This window comes from Trypanosoma brucei, chromosome 10, assembly GCF_000002445.2.
Source record: "Trypanosoma brucei brucei TREU927 chromosome 10, whole genome shotgun sequence".
Lineage (NCBI taxonomy): Eukaryota > Euglenozoa > Kinetoplastea > Trypanosomatida > Trypanosomatidae > Trypanosoma > Trypanosoma brucei.
Window position 1 is genome coordinate 3416093 of NC_007283.1, and position 18678 is coordinate 3434770.

Sequence of the window (18678 nt, forward strand, 5' to 3'; positions counted from 1 at the left end):
CATACGTATATATATATATATATGTAATTATCTACATTCCGCCGATACTCCGCACACAATAAGGTTACCTTCACCAAGAAGATCATACAAAAACCAATATCAGTACACCTCTGCTTCTAAACGAAACGAAACTAGAAACAGAGTGGAAAACACGACCGTATATTTTGAAATCTAAACTCTAACTCCACCACTACAATCGTCCCAGCTAGTCGTAGTTCTGGTGCCGGCACCTTCACTTCCAACCATCAACAGCAGGTTGACGAAGAGGTATCGTATTCCATAGCTCACAAAAGGGTGGAGAGAAGTGAGTACGGTCCCCCAACGCGTATTGGCAAAAAGGGCTTCCAACGCCATATAATTTCACCCAATTTCGTAAACTCACCTATTTGGACTTAACGAGTGAGGCGAGGGCACGTATTTCCTGGCTCCCAAAAGATTTGGACGTGGGCTTCCGATGAAGGCGCCTGCGAGGAGAGAAATCTTCCACTTCGGGTATACTCGGAAGCCGAGGAAGGACGGGACGCCGCGGTAAACCTTTTCCCGCCCTCCCGTCACCCATGGCTATCCTCTTAAGACCAAGTAGCCTGAAGGGATCCCTACCGTCTCCCGCATGCTCACCTTCAGCCTTCTTTTTCTCTTCCTCTTGATTGGAGAATATTACGGTCGGTGGCTCCCATTTGAAGGAACGCGCAACCGCATGCTGCCCTGGGCCCTTTTGGTTCTTCGGAAGATAGGCTTGACTTTTCCTTCCGTCCTCACTAAACGCGACCCCGCTAACATTTGCGTGTTGCTGTCCAGAAGAAGGTCGCGCGACGCCCTCCCTCGTTGCGCCCCCGTGCTTAGGGCCTGCGCCTTGCATCATCGCAGATGTTACGCGCCCCTCTCTGCCCTTTTCTGCACCCACTCCTGCAAAGTTATTCCAGTGATATCTCCCTTCGGGCGTGACCCAGTCACCACCATCTGCTAAGAGATTAGGGCGTTTATACCCACTTACAACTGGAGCGACCTCATTTCGCCACTGCCCCTTGCTGCCAGATGGTGCCTTCCCCTTTGCGTTTTCTTGTGGATTTATCCATTTTTCAACTACAACACCAGGTTCCGGAACCACCTCGGCCACAACCTTTGTTTGCTTCCCTTCCTCATGATGGGGGCTCTGTTGACCACTCTCTTCCAAAACTGAATCAGGAGTGGATGGTTTCGGGGTAGTGTAAAACATGCTCTCATAAGCAGCCCTTTCGGCAGCCTCCTTTCTGCGACGTTGGCGTTCTTCCAAGTCCCGTCTTTGCTTTCGTGAAAGAAAGATCAAACTCCTCCTCCCCCGAACACTGATCTCAGTCTTTGACGACTGCGATTGGGTTTGTAGATCCTTTTGCTCCGCGTCACCACTCTCATCCTCATCATGCGAGACCTGAAAGGACACTCGTCCCTCTTCCGTGATCCCAACCCTCAATTTTTCGTTACGCCCCCCAACAAAAATATTTTCGGGTGGAGGAGGGGCCTCACTCGTCTTAGGTCTGGAAGCAGGCTTGCCGTTCCGCCCAGTTGTCCCCTCATTGTCTTTGCCGCATCTTCTCCCCGGCCTGGCTCCGACTGCTACGGTGGAAACATCTCCATCTTCTATATAAAGAAGCGTCTCCGCCATATGGTATGGTTGGTTGCCGCTGGTGCTCGTGAAGCCCGTGTTTAGGCCACCATGAGTTATTTGTCTCATTGCCCTTCCCCAGTCATCTTCGTCATAGTTTGCCTGCGTCATTGCATCATCACGAAGCGAGGACAGCACACTTCCGGAGCAGCCCTTCGAGGTAAGTTTACCTCTGCTGAGTTTCTCCACTGTCGGCGTAAGCTGTCGGCCCTCGCTCCGATGGAATACCGGGCTATCGATTGCGGCGGGGTTGATAACAGATCGACCCCGCCTCGACCCATCGGCAGTATGTACGGCGCTACCTTTGCTGGCCAGAAGCCCATAGGGGTCCCCAGAAGCTGAGAGGCTGCGTCCCTTCTTTCGGTTATGTTGCCTTTCAGAAAGAAGTTTTCCCTTATCAGTCTCTTGTTGATCAACCCGTGGTGTGGATAATGGTGGTACAACATAACGAGCATAGTCGTCGATTGGGACCATACGGGGAGGCGTTCCGGGACTTCCACCGTCCCCTTCATCTAGAGCCAACACGGATGAACAATGTGGCTTCACTTCTGCAGTGTGCTGTGCTGTAGCCAGCGAATCCCCGATGGTGCTTTCACTCATAAGCACCTCACTCACATTTCTATCCAAGGAAGAAAGGAATCGAGCAAATGTCGAATTGGCCACGTGACTGCTGTTGCGCTGCGCCTTGCTATCGATGCCAAAATCAAATTGTGCATTGTGCGAGCTCGCTATTTCTCCTGTACTTTGGTGGAACGAAAGAATTGCGTTACTATCGAGCAGTGATGGACAGCGAGCCCAGATGGGAAGCATACCGAGGTACGTGGAGCATTCATTGGCCTCGACGAGAAAATCGTTTGCAACATCAACAACTCCCTGGCAAGATTGCTGGCACTCCGGTTTCGACCCTTTTCCTTCTCGGGCATTATCACGACGGATGGCAAGACTCTCACATATCTCGGTCTCCAGCTTTATAGGTTCGTGCGGGCGCTCGGGAATGAAAGATTGCGCCAGTGTGGTATGTAACTCATCCCATGTGGAAAGGGCAGTGTAGGCATTAGCTATCGTATCAAAGAAGCGAGAAACATACATCTCGGCGGCTGCATTAATAATATCACAGCATATAGCTTCGCAGTGCATTTCAGCCGCGAGACGTTCCGTAGCCTCCAAGACAAGCACATCGGCCATGCTAACCACGGGGCACGGTTGACTTGTTTCCGAGGCCTGCGCTTCTGAACAATTCTGATGAGAGCCGACACTTTTCGAAAGCAAGCTCTGCACAGATGGGGCTCTCATCCTCGCCGTCCGCGGCGACGTAGTCGCGGGTGTGGAAGTTGCTGGTGTGGCAACTGTTGTTGTGGGAGACGGGAGAAATTTCACAGGCACAATTAATTTAAAGTCGTTTTGCTGCTGCAACTTAGTGATCTTCACTGCTGCAACGCGTGCCCCACGAGTTGCATTTGCCAGTCCAATCTTTTCTGCGTTTTCAATGACCTCCACCGAATGCGAGGCGGAAAACTCTACTTTGGGTACAGTGAGGAGCGAAACCGGCGGCCTCCCTTCTTGAGAATCAGCCAATTCCCATCCAGCACGCAAATTCCTACCAACAGAGGTGGCTCCACCTTCTGCATGTGACGCGTGAGTGAGGGACAACTCACATGCCCCGGTACCGTGTAGTCCTTGATCTGCTGCTCCCCTTTCATCTACTGCCTCGGAACTCTTGAAAAAAATGACACCCTCCGGGGAAGGTGCACCTCCTTTCCTATCATCAGTGTCAATTGATCGCAGACGTCTACGCTTGGCGCTCGCCACAGTTCGGGTCGTGTCAGGCTGAGGAGCACTACCGACTCGAAAAACGTCAGCTGAAGTTGCCCTCTCTGACTCCTGCACCGTGTTGCACACCGTCTCGGGCGAAGGCTCAACATTTGTCCCGCGGGGAATGCTACTTGTGGTTCCATCAACGCTCTTCTCTGACCTTTTCGCCAGACGTTCCTGCATGAGTTGTGCACGGGGATAAAGCATCTCTACCGCCGTGTCGTACTCCTTTGTAAGGAGTTCTTCACAGTAAACTTTGAGGTGTACGTCCTCCGCGTCCAATGCTATGGGATCAGGAAAGAATGCTGGCATAACAGGCATTAATGGGACGTCATCGGTAGACGTTCCTCGTGTTCCTGATAAGGCACTAAGCCGCCCACTTGACGGTGCAGACCGCTGGCCGCGGCCGGTGCCAGAGCGCGGTCTCACGTCCGGTGTGTGAGCACTCATTGTTTGTGACACTGCACTCCGCAATCCACCTCTATCGAGGGGAACAATAATCAATATATGCTCTAATCACAATTGATTTGAGACGTAAGAGCTGAAAGGGAAGAAAATACATATGTGCAGACAAGTACTTGTATACTTTTGCTAATAAGCAGTCGGAAATATATATATATATATATATATCAAAGCGAGATATGGACATTACCCCCGTCCGTGCAAAACGTGCCACAACAATTTAAACGATTGAGTGAACATGGAGTCTTCACAACCCTCCCCCCCCTCCCCATCACACACGTACATCCGTATAAAATAATGCCAGCAAACCAGCACGTGCACACATACATGTATACGTGTACGTAGAGCTCCCGATGTCGGCAGACCACATTGATTTAAACCTACTTCCTCTGGTGCAGTGATATATATATATATATATATATATATATATTCTCACGCGGTACCGCTTTTTGGCGTTAATTTCGTAGGAGGCTTCGGAGTAAACTCCAGTCCACTGTAATGCGCTGCCCGTTTAGCTCGTTCAATGTCACTCTGTTTGACAGCATAAGTATTCTGAAGGCTTCTGTAGTGTTCCACCTTCTCCAACAACAGGGCGTATTCTGGACCGCTTAACGGGCATGATTCATCATTTTTCATTTCTTCAAATCGCTTGGCAAAAGAAAACTGTTGCAAATTTGCCGTAGAGGTTCCTGCAGCACAAAGAAGCTGCGGAGAAATGCGCCACATGTGTTCGCTACTGGTCACACTTGAACCGGTGTTACCCTTAATGGAAAAGTGGCGCAGCGAAACTCCACAAATAGGCAACCAAGCCTTTAAGCTTAACGATAGCACGCGCCAAAAATAAAAGGGAGGAAATAGGTTTTTACGGGGGGTTTAAATAATAGAGCCACAAACACCACAACGTTACCCTCTCGGTCCGTCGGGATTTTGCATAAGCGAATATCAGTGGTGATAGTGACACGTAGTTGTTGTTATAATAACTTGGAAAGAAAATAGACCGCAACGAAGGAAGAGAACAGACTTTAAATAGGCAAGCATACCATTTTTCATCCATACCATCTTTCAGGGACATGTGCCATTGGAGCGCCACGATGTCTATTTAATCGCCACTTCCCAACTGTCGCTTTTACCTCCGACTGTAACGGCCCCCTTCCCCAAATCCTTCTCTCGCGTACACACAAACAATCTTGTTATTTCTCTCAACAACATTCCCACAGGGGTCAGTGGCTTTCCTCACTACTGCAAGTAAGCCAAAACACGTGGACACCATCCACAACTCCACACACCTCAAGTCGGCGACTGTTATGATGTGCGAGTCTTCTTTGTCCCTTTAGAAGCCTGCTGATGCTTCATTAAGGTCTCCAACTCCGTGAGTTCCTGCTGAAGTTCCATTAGTTCCTCTTCTGTCTCCGCTGCTGCCATCTTTTCCTCTAGAGCCTCGAGCCGGGCTTGCAGGGCGTTGCTTGCCTCCTCCTCCTCACCAGCTTCTGCTGCAACAGGAGTAGCGAAAGTTTCCACCTTAGATGCCGCCGGTTCAGGTGCAGTATCGGCACTGCCGTTTTTGGAAGCTGCCTCACGTGCGTGGCGACTGCGTTTTCGTATTTTCTTAACAGATTCTGAGGCACTCGCATCGGCTTCAGTGGGTGCACTGTTTTGTTGCAGGAGTTGTTTCGCCTCAAGGCGGCGCCATCCCTCCACAAGCCCAACAAACTCTTTCCGCATCGTTTCCACGTTCTGCCTGTCGACCTGTGTAACGCGTTGGTAGTTGACTAGTTTCAGAGTTGGGCACAAAAAAACGACAAATGCCCGGAGGCGCGCATTATCTTCGCTAATGGTAATTGGATTGTGCTCAATAGAGAGAATTTCCAATTTCTTCCAGTGTGAAAGGAACAAAAGATCACGCAGTTCCCGGAACTCGTTGTGGTCCGCTACGAAGGCACGCAAATTCGGTAGCACAGTTGCACATGTTGCTTCACTCACATGTGTAAGACGGTTACGGTGCACAACAAGCGTTTGTAACCGCAGCATCATCCTACTCGCCGGTTTGGCTGAGCCGTTCTGAGCCGCTGCCGTCGCTAACGGCGCGCTGTCGCCAGGAAAGTACTCCAGCCGCGCCAGCGGGTTTTGCGAAAGATTCAGTACGTCAAAGCTGTCATTCAAAAATGTAAGCGTGTGCTCCTCAAGGACGGTTATCCCGAGGCCACGAAGGTCCAATTCGCGCTGACGCAACGCATTGGTGAACTGCGGTGCCCGTCTGATGGTGTCAAGAGTCAGCCTCATAAAGTGTTTTTGCCTTCGGGCTCTTTGCCGTCTCTCGTCTCAACCACCTCAGCCTGTAACGAAATCAAAGTGAGGGCATTTGATGGTAACGTTATTATGAGATTAGTCGAGAAAGGGAGAAGGAACAATAAGATAAAAGGACTGACGTACGTTACCGCAGCACGAGGTTTTATTACGTGAAACATGTACAGTGTCGGCGACACTAGAATGGATGCCACCCCACGAAAAGAGATTTCACGGTAACACCATGGCAACCAAATGTGAAAACTACGCAATAAAATACGCTCGACAACAAACGAAATAAAGAAAAATAAGTGCACAACAGAGTCCACACCCCCCCCCCAACTCAACAACTGGGAGAATTACTTGCATGTAGAGAAACGTATGTACGGTCGCTACGCCCCACAAGTCTCCCCTTCCCACTGAGACTAAGCCACCCAACAGAAGTGGAAGTAAGAAACACCTTCACCTCGGATCGCAGCATCCACAAGTGCTTGCTTTTTTTTTTTTTTCAATGCACGAGCCTTCACAAACTGTGCAAGCCACTAAGATTCGTGCGAAGTCTTAGCCTCTTTGTCCTGCTTTATGAAAATGCGACGATACCCCTTCAGCTCACCCTTTTCGTTATGTATAGGCTCTAATCTGTAAGATGACATGGGTGCTGTATTTGGTTGCAAACCTTGTGTCAATTTGTCCATTGGCGCCAATGTCGGAGCAAAGTACGCAATGCCTAAAGCAAGTAATAGCAGTGGCCCGGCAAGTACAAACTCACGGAATCCCATGGGAATATGGGCATAGCATGTTGCGATACGAAGAAGATATGGGTTCTTCTTTGGTACCGGAACTGCGTTAGCAATACCCTGAGACGTGGGGATGGCACTTGACCGTCGCTGCACCTCCTCGCTCATGTTTGCTCCACACGGGAAGACCCCCTACGCTTTGATAGCAAGGTTACTACTAATACTCTTCGTCAGAGCAGGAATGATCACTTCGCTTCAGATCGAAACACTCTGCGTTCTGTAATGGGGAACTAATCTTTCACAAACCCCACCTACAAGGACAGACAGCACTTCGCTTCGTTAACTTGTCCTCGGTAACAGAAAAAAAAAGTAATTGATCATAGAGGTGAACGAAGGTCATAAGGGCTACGCACTCTAGAATGAACCATGCAGGAGAGTGCGTTATACGTGCTAATGACGCAAGGCGAGAGGGTAAAGGAGGTCACGCATGGATGCTATAACTCTCTTCTGAAGGTACATAGCTTCTGCCGTTGTCTCCGTTTGGGGGAGTGATGGAACCATTACTACTATTATTACCATTACCGTTACAACGCATATACAAGTATACATATGAATACACATACTTGTACATGTCGTCAAAGATACTCACGTTTACGTTACGAGATGCACCACTGCGTAATTCTCGCTGTTGATTTGCTTCTCTTACAAATCCACCATAACGCTCGCCTGCAGGTTACTCGACATCACGACTTGTGGTTCAGCCGCCTCAGATGTAGTGCGCACCAACTGCACTGCCAAGTTCATAAATTTCGCCGTGCTCACCCCAGAAATACGCACTCTACCATTTACACTCCCGACTTCTTCACCATCGAGATCTCCACGATTTCCAGCATTGGAGGGACGAAGCGTGAAGACAACATAATATTTATGTTCGCCGCCGTCAGTTGGTCCCCCCAGCACAAGGCCCTTATCGGTTAGAGGAGACAAGGAGACAAGGCCATCTGCTATTGCATCCCCATTCTTTTGTTTCTCTTCCTCGGTGAAAAGATACAAGACAATCGGTCCCCGCTTCCCCTCTTGGAGTGGAACAAGGACACGGGCAGGTAATGCGGTGTGGGCAGCAAAGAGTACAGTCAGTACGGAGCTCGGCAGGTGAAAACATGAGTCGTTCGGTCCTTGTTGCTGCGACAGAGCAAGGCGTAATTCTTCCACGCCTGAGTGCAAAAGGAGGAAAACAGGCCGCTGCAATATCAGGAGTTCACCGGATGTGGAATCAACCGCCTCTTTAGAAGAGTCAACAGCACCACGGGTGAGGGCATGCCATACACGATTCGCCTCTTCCGCACGCCTTTGCTTCCGCCAGCTAAGCGCTGGTGTCGCTCCCTTATGACCAACCCGGACATTTTTACTACCTTCTTTCTGGCCACCTAATCGCACCTCCCTCTTCTTTATGACCGCAAGGGCAATATGATAACTATGCAAACAACCACCAACACAAGCGAGCTCTTCTGCCCCAATGCTCCCAGTGCCTTCCACCGTGTGTGGAACTCTTGCACTCCCGCTACCGGCACTGTCCCCATTACCCTCCACACACATAGTCGTGCATGCGCCAGCCTCCATAACGACAAGATCCCGTGAAAATTGAAGCCGATTGCTACTAGTCACAGAGGCATATTGAACAAATAGCTGACGAAGTGACTGAGCTACGAACGGTATTTGAAGCATTCCACCGCACAGCACCACCACGTTAATTAACTCCTCCTTATCCTTATCGCCCGGTGTTTCTTGTAAGTACTCCCGAAGTACCTTCTCAAACCCGTCAAGCACACCCCACTCACCACGTAAAGATGCGTTAACCCTCGTACGAGAAAATGTGACATTATCTCGCAGGTCTACGCCCTCTGCAAGCGCCTCAATCTCTACCGGAACCTGAGCTGCCTTGCTGAGTGCAAGTTTCTTTTCTTCCACAGCCATCAGCAACCGACGCTGTGCGCGCGCCGGAAAGTCAGCGAACGACTGGTAACCCAACACTCGACGTTGAGTCTGAATAAAGTTCTTCGCAAGACAGTCGCGTAAGGCCAAATCAACTGCAACACCACCACCGCAGATATTTGACGCTAAATAGTACGTTTTGCCGCGTGTGTTATGACCAGTGGGTGCTGTTTGGCTTGCACGAAGAAAGCGTGAACGCATTTCACTAAGCAAACAACCTCCCTCGAGACGGTGTGCTGTCAGTGAAACACCGAGGGCACCCCAATCCACTACAAGTACACGCGCTGACGGCCACGCCGGGGCCGGTTTCGTGGATTCCACCACAGTGGGCGGAAGCAGGAAATGGTGGCCAGCCATACGATGAGATTGATGGGGTCGGCATGGCAGCGTGTCCATTCCTAGTAGAACCGCTTCATCTGCAAATATCACTGAAATATGAGCCGCGACCGATCCCAAATGGGATCTTCCAACTGCATTCCTCACCCACTGAAGTGAACTGCAACGCCTGAAGAACGGCGTGTCTTTTCCATCACTGTCTGTGCCGCCTTCTTCTGCAGAATCGCTGTTGGCACCCTTTGGAGAATCCGTCTCAACGTCCGGTGCCGCTGCTTCAGGGAATAGGTGTCGCGGGACCACAACGGTAAGCACAACTCTCGCTTCTTGATCGTCACTTTGCGTCGATTTCTCTTGGTCTGAGTCGGCGGCGGTAGCGACAAGGCCACACGCACCATCGATTGTGTGCCGTTTAATATGATCGAAGAACATCACCATCATTTCATCCGCCGGTAAGAGAGTTTGCTCCTTCGCTGCGCTGCCATCATCGTCATCATCACCTTCATGTGGTGGCCGAAATCCAAACCGGAGTATATCACTCCCATCTTCACGTTGGAAGGGACAATGTCCTTTGTAGTGTAATTTAGCAGCAGCCTCAACGTCCCTCTGCAACAGATTCGTAAGCGGTTGATCTAACGGAATGTCATCACTGCCGTCGTTGTTTTCATCGTTACGAAAAACTCCTGAACCCCGACGCTGGTACTCGTTGGCAACAGCTGCAAAAGCAAAGAGGTATGGCACAACGACCTGCGGTGCCCGTGCGTACAGAGCGCGTGCATCTTCACCAAAAAGAACCTCGTTGTTTTCCGCAAATGCCGCCATCGTGGGGGTTACACGGTGACCAGAGGAATTTGCGATAACGCGGACGGGCACTGAGCTTTCGATTCCCGTTTGTGTAGCGCTGACAGTTGCTACAGCAACAATAGTGCTCGTGGAACCCAATGAAATGCTTACCGCGTGCATGGTAAAAGGGATTATTTAAGACGGTGACGAAAAATAATGCCTCCCTCCTTCCCTTGGTGTTTCGCTTACTGTCAAGGGTGAACTTATGAAAATCCCCAAGCGCCGCCACGTATATATACGTCTTTATCGTCCCCCTTCCTTTTCTTTGTTTTTTTGTTCAGTCCAGCTCTGCCTAGCTCCGTAATGTTACAGTCACCACACTTATTTGTTCCCTCTTTCAAAGCAATAAATAAAAGGAAAAGGGTACGTTCACATGGGTGCTCATGTGAAAAGATATATGGCAGGGCACATGCAATGAACCTTCTTCACGCGTTTACCCTCTCGTCTTCAAAAGAATAAGGGAGAAACCCTTATTCGCGGCAGTTGTGAGTGCAATGGCGAAAAGTTACACCGAAAATGAACAGCCGATTGTGTAAATTCGGTATAATCGCTTCCGGGTCCAGTAGGGTCTTGAGACCCATAAACAATGCTGCGCAAATGAGGCAGTCCTGCAAATAATTGAAGTAAGTGCCTAATTTCAAACACGGAACTGCAACAAAAAATTAGAACTACTCACCCATTAAGGGATCGCTTGGTACCATTCCTTGAAGCATATTCCCTGATAATGCATCGCGTGAACCGCAAGCGCAACACCACTGTTCAGCGGATACTTTGCATTACCAAAAAGTGTGTGATTGCTCCATCTCTCAGTAATGTAATATACTTACGTCATCAGAGTTGGGAAGCATCTGGATAAGAAGGAGAGCAAGTTCGTTAAAACAAATACTTGAAACAACTTAACAGTGTCAACAAGGGCAAAGTTTTAAAAATATCCTCGGCCCCCGACATGCTGCTCCGCTCCCTCTTGATCCACACCTTCTTTTTTTCCTCTCAGTTACTTTACTTCACTCTAAAATTCTAAACCTTCCAAAGACAAGGAGAGAGAGGAAAAAAAAAACTTCCTTTTTCGAGTAGAGGAAATAGAAAAGCGGTAGAAGATTTGACGAAAAGAAACAAATAAACGTGGAGTATTTCCCTGTGCATAATAACTGCTAAAATAGCATAGAAGTAGGCGTAGGGAAGGGCGGGACGCGATTGAGAATAAAATGCGAGACTGACAAAAGTAAAAGACTCAATCCTTAGTTTCCTCCTTGTGAGGTGTGGACCGAAGACTTCTGCAAAAGAGATTTCTGCACACGCACATAACAAAAAAAAAGGTGGGAGGGAGTAGTTTGGAAGTCACTAACGGGAAGGAGAGAATGAATGTATAGTGAGCCGTTCACACCAAAAAATAGGTAAATAAACCGAAAACCCACAAATCGGAGACCGTCAACAACTAAAAGAAAAAGAAAAGAAAAAGCACATTCGCTCCTTTTCTTTGTGTGTGTATGGAGGGTTAGGGTCTGCCGTGTTTCAATTTTAAAAAATTCACACGTAGAAAACATACCTTTATTGATGCCAACAGACACATAAAGTCCCTCCCTCCACAACTCCCACGCATCATCACTATCATCTATGTTTGAATTCAATCGCCACGAAAGAGGTAAAAAAAAAAACAAATGCGCGCAAGGGTTTGCCATGACAAGGCAAAAAAAAAAAACAGTGGTTCCCGCCGCTGTGGCGACAACAAGAACGGTGACGACAGAGAAAATATGTGTATACTTTAGCCCCCCCCACACACACACACTTTGGAAATCCAAGTCCACTAAGCGCACACAAAAACGAAGGGGTGCGAGTACATTTATAAAAAAAAATAATTACCATTGCCGTCAGAAGAAGGTGTTAATGATCTTTCTTGTGCTTTTTATGACGGCCATGTTTGTGCTCCTTATCCCTCCTCTTTCCCGACTCATCCCTTTTTGACGATGAGCGCTTCCGCTTCTTTCGGTCCGCCCCATCATCATCATCATCATCATCGTCGTCGTCGTCATCATCATCATCATCAAACGAGTCCTCCTCGTCGCTGCTTTCATCATCTTCACCATCGCCACTGTCATCGTCATCATCGCCATCACTGTCCTCGAGTGCCGCACCAGTTCGCACCACTTCCACCTTGCTTTGCAAGTAAGTTAGCAGCGCCTCCTTCTCCGTGATAGGAAGTGAAGCAATAGTGACCTTGTCTGCACCACCCCTTGCACGCTTTCCCAAGTTACCGTAAACTGTCATCTGGAACGTTGTACTCCCGCGTTCCGACTCATCAACTTCAATACGTTGTATATCACCGTACGAAATACGTGTGGCAGGACGGTGAAGGAACAGCAGTGCAGATTGGAGCACATACAAAAGCCCCTCATTGCTTTGATAAAGGCAGCGCAACACAGAATTGCCGTTACGTGTCTGATAATCTTTGTTGTGGCCGCCAAGCGCCTTCACCCCTGCAATGGTCTTCAACACACGAATAAGTAATTCACTCACACGACCCGTTATGGTAGGTGGGAAGGTGTCCCCCTTTGCCGCTTGCTGCTGCGTCGCGTCCTTCGCTGCACTTTGTTTGTGAGGTAGCGAAGAGAGGACGCGGTCGATTTCCTCTTGTGTCTTCAGCTCACAAGACCACGCATGCTGCTCATCAAGAACAAAACCAACGGGACAGGTGATAACGATGTGGTTATACGTTGTTGCGCGCACTTTTACGGGATTTCGAAGTATGACCACAACGTATTGTGGGAAATCGGTATCATCTTCCGCGTCTACACTCTTGTTCGAGGTGTTTCTGCTTGTTGGGATATCGCACAGGTACAGTTGGACAACATCTGTGAGTGGCACCATTGTAACAATGCCCCCATCACCTCCCGCACGCTTCCTTTCCTCCAACAGTAACGTATAGTTAGTTACTATAAGTTTGAAACGCCCAGATGGGAAGGAGAGAGTAAGATCATCAAAGACCGCTATAACACATTCGTCCTCACGGCGGCCACCACCCATTGCCATCAGTGCTTGATCACCGGGTCCAGCACCCATTGCTCCATTCCCTCCTAAAACTCGTCTTTGGTGCTCCCGCAACCGTTCTTGTGCCTCGGCAAGCACTTCGCGACCCGCTTCCTCCGTCCGCTCGTGACCAACACAAACGTTTGGTATAGCGAAGCGAACAGACGTCAGCTCCAGGGAAACGTTGGCACCGGGTACGGCGGTCACCGATGCCTGTGGTTGCAACAAAATGGAAAGATCATTTTTTGTTGTAGCTGTCACACTTGATATAGCGGAAACGGGTATTTGAATGATTGGTTTTTGGGCGGCGTTGGCGGGCGCACCGCTGTTCTGCTGCTGCCTCTTTGGAAGTGAGAGAAGTTTCAGAACGGGTTGGAGAACCGTTTTCTTACCTTCATCCTCTTCTTCCTTCAGTTGTTTCACATCGCTTTGCCCTTTATGCTGATCATCTATCCAACTGAGCTGACCCCAGTTTTCCACTGGTGGTGCGGCCAAAGCCGCTGCAACTCCTGCCAAGCTCGACATGATAATGCACTTGCAGCTGATCACGTACACGACAAAAAACAACAAAACTGCTGTAGAAGTTCTGGTCCCGTTTCACCTCAGACTTTTCTTCCCTTCCCTTCCTACAGAAGAGGAAAAAAAAGCAAACACACGCACAAGAAACCTAACCCTACAGTAAATTTTATCTGCTTCTCCGCCTTCCTTATTGTTCCAATCTATCAATACGCAGTGAGTAAATGCCGTCACTTTTTTAACTACAAGAATTCGTCTTGAAAACCTTTAGTTTAACCACGCCCTTCCTCACAAGCAGGTAGCAACACCGAAGACAAAAACGGAGGAGGGGAAACAAAAAAATTATCAACCAGGACGATATCATACGAAGAAACAACTATATTAATAATAATAAGGTGGGGGAAAAAAAAGCATCGGCAACAACCTAAAACCAACAACTTCAACAACGCTACCGTAACCAAGTCGCGGTAATGGCATACGGGAGCAAAGGACCCACATAGCCATCAGAAAGAAGAAAACCAAAAAAGAGACCCCACTTCCTGAGGAGCTCAAAAGTCGGTAGAGCAGCAAGACGATTCCGCCGAGGGAAGAAAAACGTAGGGGGGTGAAGGAGGCACAGTGTAGCAGCCACACAGCGTCCAACAACTTGAGTACAAATGAGGCGAAGCTAAAATTGAGTCCTCATTGTGGTGAACAAAAGGATACGTACTCACAAACACAATTTAAGGCGGAATCAACCGGATCATGGAACAAAAGACGCAAAAATAAACCTTTAGTACAAGAATAAACAAACACACACGCACGGACGCATGCATACGAGACGAGAAGCACTACGATAAAGCAACAGCGAAGAACAGCAAGCTCCGGATCTCATATCGAGATAAATACTCCTCAGCATCGTCACCATCCGGATTATTTCTGGTCGCCAACAATATACACGCATGTATGTAATGCAGAGGCGCACGACCCGTCACCTGCTACACACACACAAACGGCTTTTTTTTTACGAGAAAGGTTCAGAGATCCAGGAAATGAAAACCCTTCGTGGCGTGGCACAACGCCGCTAAATCATCCTACGTCTCGCCTTGTTCTTTTACCACTCTCACTTCTTTCCCCCACCTTGTCACCCTGGGTCTTGTGTCGCCTCAAGGTACATCACCCGGGAAAATCAGTGGCTACAACGGAAAAAAGCAACAGTCGCCACAATGACAGCGGTCAGGACGAAAACGAGACGATACATTAAAGCACAGATGTTGTGCTTAACCTCAAGCAATTCCTGCGAAGTCGTCATTGTGTTCAACAGCACCCATGAAACATCCTCCACTTCACCCAACGGTATATGCAACAACTCGCGAAACAGGTGGCGGATGACGGGATCTCTCCCCTTGATCCGCCGCAGCCACTCGTGCATGGGATGTGATAACCATTCTGTATGAAACCACAACGATGGCCAAAAGAACGAAAACAGAGATGATCGCAACCAAAAGTGACAGCCAAAATCCTCCGACGTGCATTTCCGAAATGCGGCAGCTGACCATGGGTATGAGGAAGCAGGGACAAAGAGGTATTGGTCGTAGCGCCTACCCACATATACAAAAAGTTGCAGAAGCCGCCTCCGAATCTTTACCATATCGCGTTCCTCGGCAGACATTCCATCGTCCTGACCGTCCGTGTTCTCGTCATTAATCACACCTTCTCGTTCCCACCATGAGTCAGTGCCGCCTCTTCCAGCGCTGGTCCACTTCTGCCTTGCATCTCTCTCATGCCACTGATCTTTTTCAGGGTTGTGAGCACTAAAAAACAACTCTAACGCATTCTTCCAGCGCAACTGAACCTCTCGGGATATATACTCCGCATTACGGAGCCGAGCCCGACCATCGTCCGCTGCATCATCGAGTGGATGGCTTTCCCCAGTTTCTTCCTCGCGACCAAGAGCATCTCCTTTTGAACCATACTTCAAATCTTCACCGGGATTCTCCACCGACCCACTGCCCCTCTTTTGACAACCGACTGCTTTGATATTGGGAAGGAATGATGAGTGGATTCCCCGGGGAAACGACGCCACCGCTTCCGCAGAACAAGCAAGTCCATCCTCTCCTTGAGTTTCCTTCCCTTTGCTGTTGTGTGAAGAATACACCGCCTCCCTGGGTGCCGACTCAACTGAACGCGTGTCATGATCCTCTGTACGGTCGGTGTTTCTACGTCCGCTGGCACTATCTAGTGGTGAAGCAATAGGCTTCTCAAGAAAGCACCATTGACCGCGAAACAATGGCATATCATCCATGGCTTTCAGTGTCTCAGCCTCGAGTCGTTCATGGGTGTGATTGCTGTTTGTAATGTTTGTGTTTGTCCTGTTAAGTTGCCACAATACGAGAGTTTGCCAATCCTCCTCGTGCCTGGACCAGTACCTAACCTCCTTGAGAATGTTTCTGAACATCAACCGCGGTGTGCTCGTGTCAACGCCGCTCAATAACTTGTTCTGCGTCGCGAGCAAAAACTCATTCAGTATTTTAGAAATACTCTTGTTTCCCGCCACAGACTGGGGCACCTCATACCCTTCGTTTTTTGACCCGTGGTTGGAAGGATCAGGCTGACCCTTCCACCCCTGCGAGTTATATCCATGACCCCACGAAGATAGTGGCTCCATCTCCAGCAATAGGGAGGCATGGCGACGAAGCGCGATAGTTTTCAAGAGACGGGGCCCTTGTTCTCCCGTTGCCTCCGATCCCACAGTGTCCCCCTGTCCCGCCGATGGTCGGGAAGAGGAAGAAGGAGATGGTGAGGCACCATTAGAGTCCAGTGAGGATGCGAAGGAAACCCCAGTACTTGCTTGCATTAAATTAAGGTATGCCTCGTACTGCGGCATCATTACGACCCCCATGTACTGTAGTAGCACGCCGTCCAATAAGTCGGCGGATGCAACAAGGCTACGTGTGAGTCTGATGCATGTGCGACGTTCCTCCAACTCCTCTTCATCAACATATTCAGTTACACTTTGCCCGTTGGGAAGCCGCTCCACATACCGAACGAATTTCCGTTTTTTATGATGGTGTGCTGCATTCCCGCCACCGCCCAAAATGCCAAAAAACCAGGGGGTCGCACGAGGCACATCGTAAGAATTTTGCTTCACTTTCCCGCCCCCAGTAATAATCCAATGAGCAAAGGATAAGATCTTTTGCACAAGCGATGCAGCACGGTACAAATCATGCTTCACACGAGCCAATGAAAACCTTCTCGTTTGCTGTTGTCGTTGCTGTTCAGTCTCCACTGTGCTCGTTTTCCCGTTTCCATTTTCAATGTCCTCTTCCTTTGCGCCTTCATCAACAGCAGCATTCAATTCACTTAAGGTCACACCCCCCATACCAGTTAGTGGGGATACATCGTTAGGAACCTCCCGTTGCAGGTGCCGCAACCGCAGGGCAGTAAGCTCATGTTGACGGTCAACAAAGCGGCGAGTGAGTTCCTTAACACCCTCTGCTAGATCACTCAACGTTACGTGCACCGGGGCCTCGGAAGTCTGTGACACGGTCCCTCCGTGTTTCTGCTGCTGCTGCCCTTTGCGCCATCGTTGCAAGCTCTCCAGGTCACGAATAACCTTCTCCAATTTTCCCTCGGAAGGAGATTCCCACCGGCCTTCCATACTCGTCACTAATATGAATAGCACCGGCACTATCACTAACAAAAAGCCAATAATCACCTGAAGACCTGAATCTGAAATATAGGCGCTATTCAACGGTAGAAGTCGGCGCAGGAAGGACACAGCCCGACATTTTTGCCTTTTCTCATGCTTAGGTTGTAGTTGCTGATTTTGTTGGCCATAACCCGGAGAATTGTGTTCCCTGTCAGGAGGTCGCGACTTTGTAAGTAGAAACAGCGGGTTACCAGTAGCGTTGGGGGCGAATAGGTTGCTCCGCCGGTCCTCTTCACCCTCACGAGCGGTATGAGCTCCTTGGCGGCTGCGAGACACACCATGTACATAATCACCATCCTCCATGGGAGACCCTGGTGAAGCGGCCGCCGCATCACCGTTGGTTGCACGATCACATTGTACAAATGACGAAGTCCCGACTTGATGCCCATTGCGGGGGCCAGTCGCATTTGTTTTTGCATTTGACATTAGCGCACTGGTAGTATTTGCGTTTTTGTCGGCTCCTACCGGAGCCGAATCATCGTTGGCGTGGTCTGCGGTGCTTGCCGCGTTCCTAAATTTCTGTATTTCCCTCTCGACGACTACGATATCCTCAAAGCCGTAGAAGTACTGCTTGCCATCAATCTGCGGCTTCTGAGAGGGTTGCTGCTTATTCCGGGAGACTTTTATTTCGAGCATGGTAGTGGGCACCTCCTTGAGGTGCTTCGTCGTAACTTTGATGTGTTTTACATATTCCCAGGGGAAATCCACGTTTAATTGTTCACTATTGAATGCTAGGTTATGGAAACTAACGATGAGCCGACCATGATAACCCTGATAAGCGCACGTGAATTCCTCGCGCGATAATTGAGAGGGGCTCATAAGGATAGCCAACAAACCAACGATTTCTTAAATCACGATAGTGTATGAGAACACAACTTATGGTCTGTTACTCCCGTTCAGCGGCCCTGACAAGTATATATGTATGCGTGTTTTTTTGTATATGCACCTCTCCGTGTGTCTTACAAATCTGGTACCCACGCCACCCCACTACCGGAACGAGGCAGTCACAAAAGTCACTAATTAGGCGAAACATAGGAACAGAAGGTAGCCACATAAAAACTGAGTAGAGAGTGACAGAATGTAAAAAAAAAAAATGTGTGAAACCAACGATCACTTCTTAACCCAGTAAATAGATGCATATGCATACGTACACACAGAAGGGGGGAGAGAGGTGTTGCACGTGGGCGTATACATTTTAAATTTGGTAACAAAAATTAACAGGGCATTGTATCAAAGGGCAACTTTCAAGGCTGCCTCTATGTCTCACGCACTACCTTCGCGTTCTTCATTTTTGTGCCCAGAGCAGTAGCCATATACCCACCGACTGGCCGGCTGCTCGGTAC

General features: G+C 49.1%; 7 protein-coding genes across 7 annotated transcripts, besides 6 other annotated features; all 7 read right to left on the reverse strand.

Annotated features, from left to right (window-relative positions):
- Positions 1-37: part of a microsatellite that runs on past the window's edge.
- Positions 38-382: 345 nt separating this feature from the next.
- Tb10.61.2430 (hypothetical protein, conserved) lies at positions 383-3904 on the reverse strand (the record flags this gene model as incomplete). The annotated part of the gene is made up of 1 exon (XM_822821.1): positions 383-3904. One exon carries the CDS (start codon positions 3902-3904, stop codon positions 383-385), a length of 3522 nt encoding a protein of 1173 aa, XP_827914.1.
- Positions 3905-4062: 158 nt separating this feature from the next.
- Positions 4063-4084: a microsatellite.
- A 232-nt stretch (positions 4085-4316) lies between these two features.
- Positions 4317-4346: a microsatellite.
- Positions 4347-4348: 2 nt separating this feature from the next.
- Tb10.61.2420 (hypothetical protein, conserved) lies at positions 4349-4642 on the reverse strand (the record flags this gene model as incomplete). Its single annotated transcript, XM_822822.1, has 1 exon — positions 4349-4642. One exon carries the CDS (start codon positions 4640-4642, stop codon positions 4349-4351), a length of 294 nt encoding a protein of 97 aa, XP_827915.1.
- Positions 4643-5218: 576 nt separating this feature from the next.
- Positions 5219-6196, reverse strand: Tb10.61.2410 (U2 small nuclear ribonucleoprotein 40K; the record flags this gene model as incomplete). The annotated part of the gene is made up of 1 exon (XM_822823.1): positions 5219-6196. The coding sequence occupies one exon, from the start codon at positions 6194-6196 to the stop codon at positions 5219-5221; it is 978 nt and encodes a 325-aa protein (XP_827916.1).
- A 545-nt stretch (positions 6197-6741) lies between these two features.
- Tb10.61.2400 (hypothetical protein, conserved) lies at positions 6742-7104 on the reverse strand (the record flags this gene model as incomplete). Its single annotated transcript, XM_822824.1, has 1 exon — positions 6742-7104. One exon carries the CDS (start codon positions 7102-7104, stop codon positions 6742-6744), a length of 363 nt encoding a protein of 120 aa, XP_827917.1.
- A 534-nt stretch (positions 7105-7638) lies between these two features.
- Positions 7639-10224, reverse strand: Tb10.61.2390 (hypothetical protein, conserved; the record flags this gene model as incomplete). The annotated part of the gene is made up of 1 exon (XM_822825.1): positions 7639-10224. One exon carries the CDS (start codon positions 10222-10224, stop codon positions 7639-7641), a length of 2586 nt encoding a protein of 861 aa, XP_827918.1.
- Positions 10225-11942: 1718 nt separating this feature from the next.
- Positions 11943-11963: a sequence feature (AT_rich).
- Positions 11964-11985: 22 nt separating this feature from the next.
- Tb10.61.2370 (hypothetical protein, conserved) lies at positions 11986-13653 on the reverse strand (the record flags this gene model as incomplete). The annotated part of the gene is made up of 1 exon (XM_822826.1): positions 11986-13653. One exon carries the CDS (start codon positions 13651-13653, stop codon positions 11986-11988), a length of 1668 nt encoding a protein of 555 aa, XP_827919.1.
- Positions 12099-12148: a microsatellite.
- Positions 12173-12225: a microsatellite.
- A 1159-nt stretch (positions 13654-14812) lies between the features above and the next one.
- Tb10.61.2360 (hypothetical protein, conserved) lies at positions 14813-18154 on the reverse strand (the record flags this gene model as incomplete). Its single annotated transcript, XM_822827.1, has 1 exon — positions 14813-18154. One exon carries the CDS (start codon positions 18152-18154, stop codon positions 14813-14815), a length of 3342 nt encoding a protein of 1113 aa, XP_827920.1.
- Positions 18155-18678: the final 524 nt, after the last annotated feature.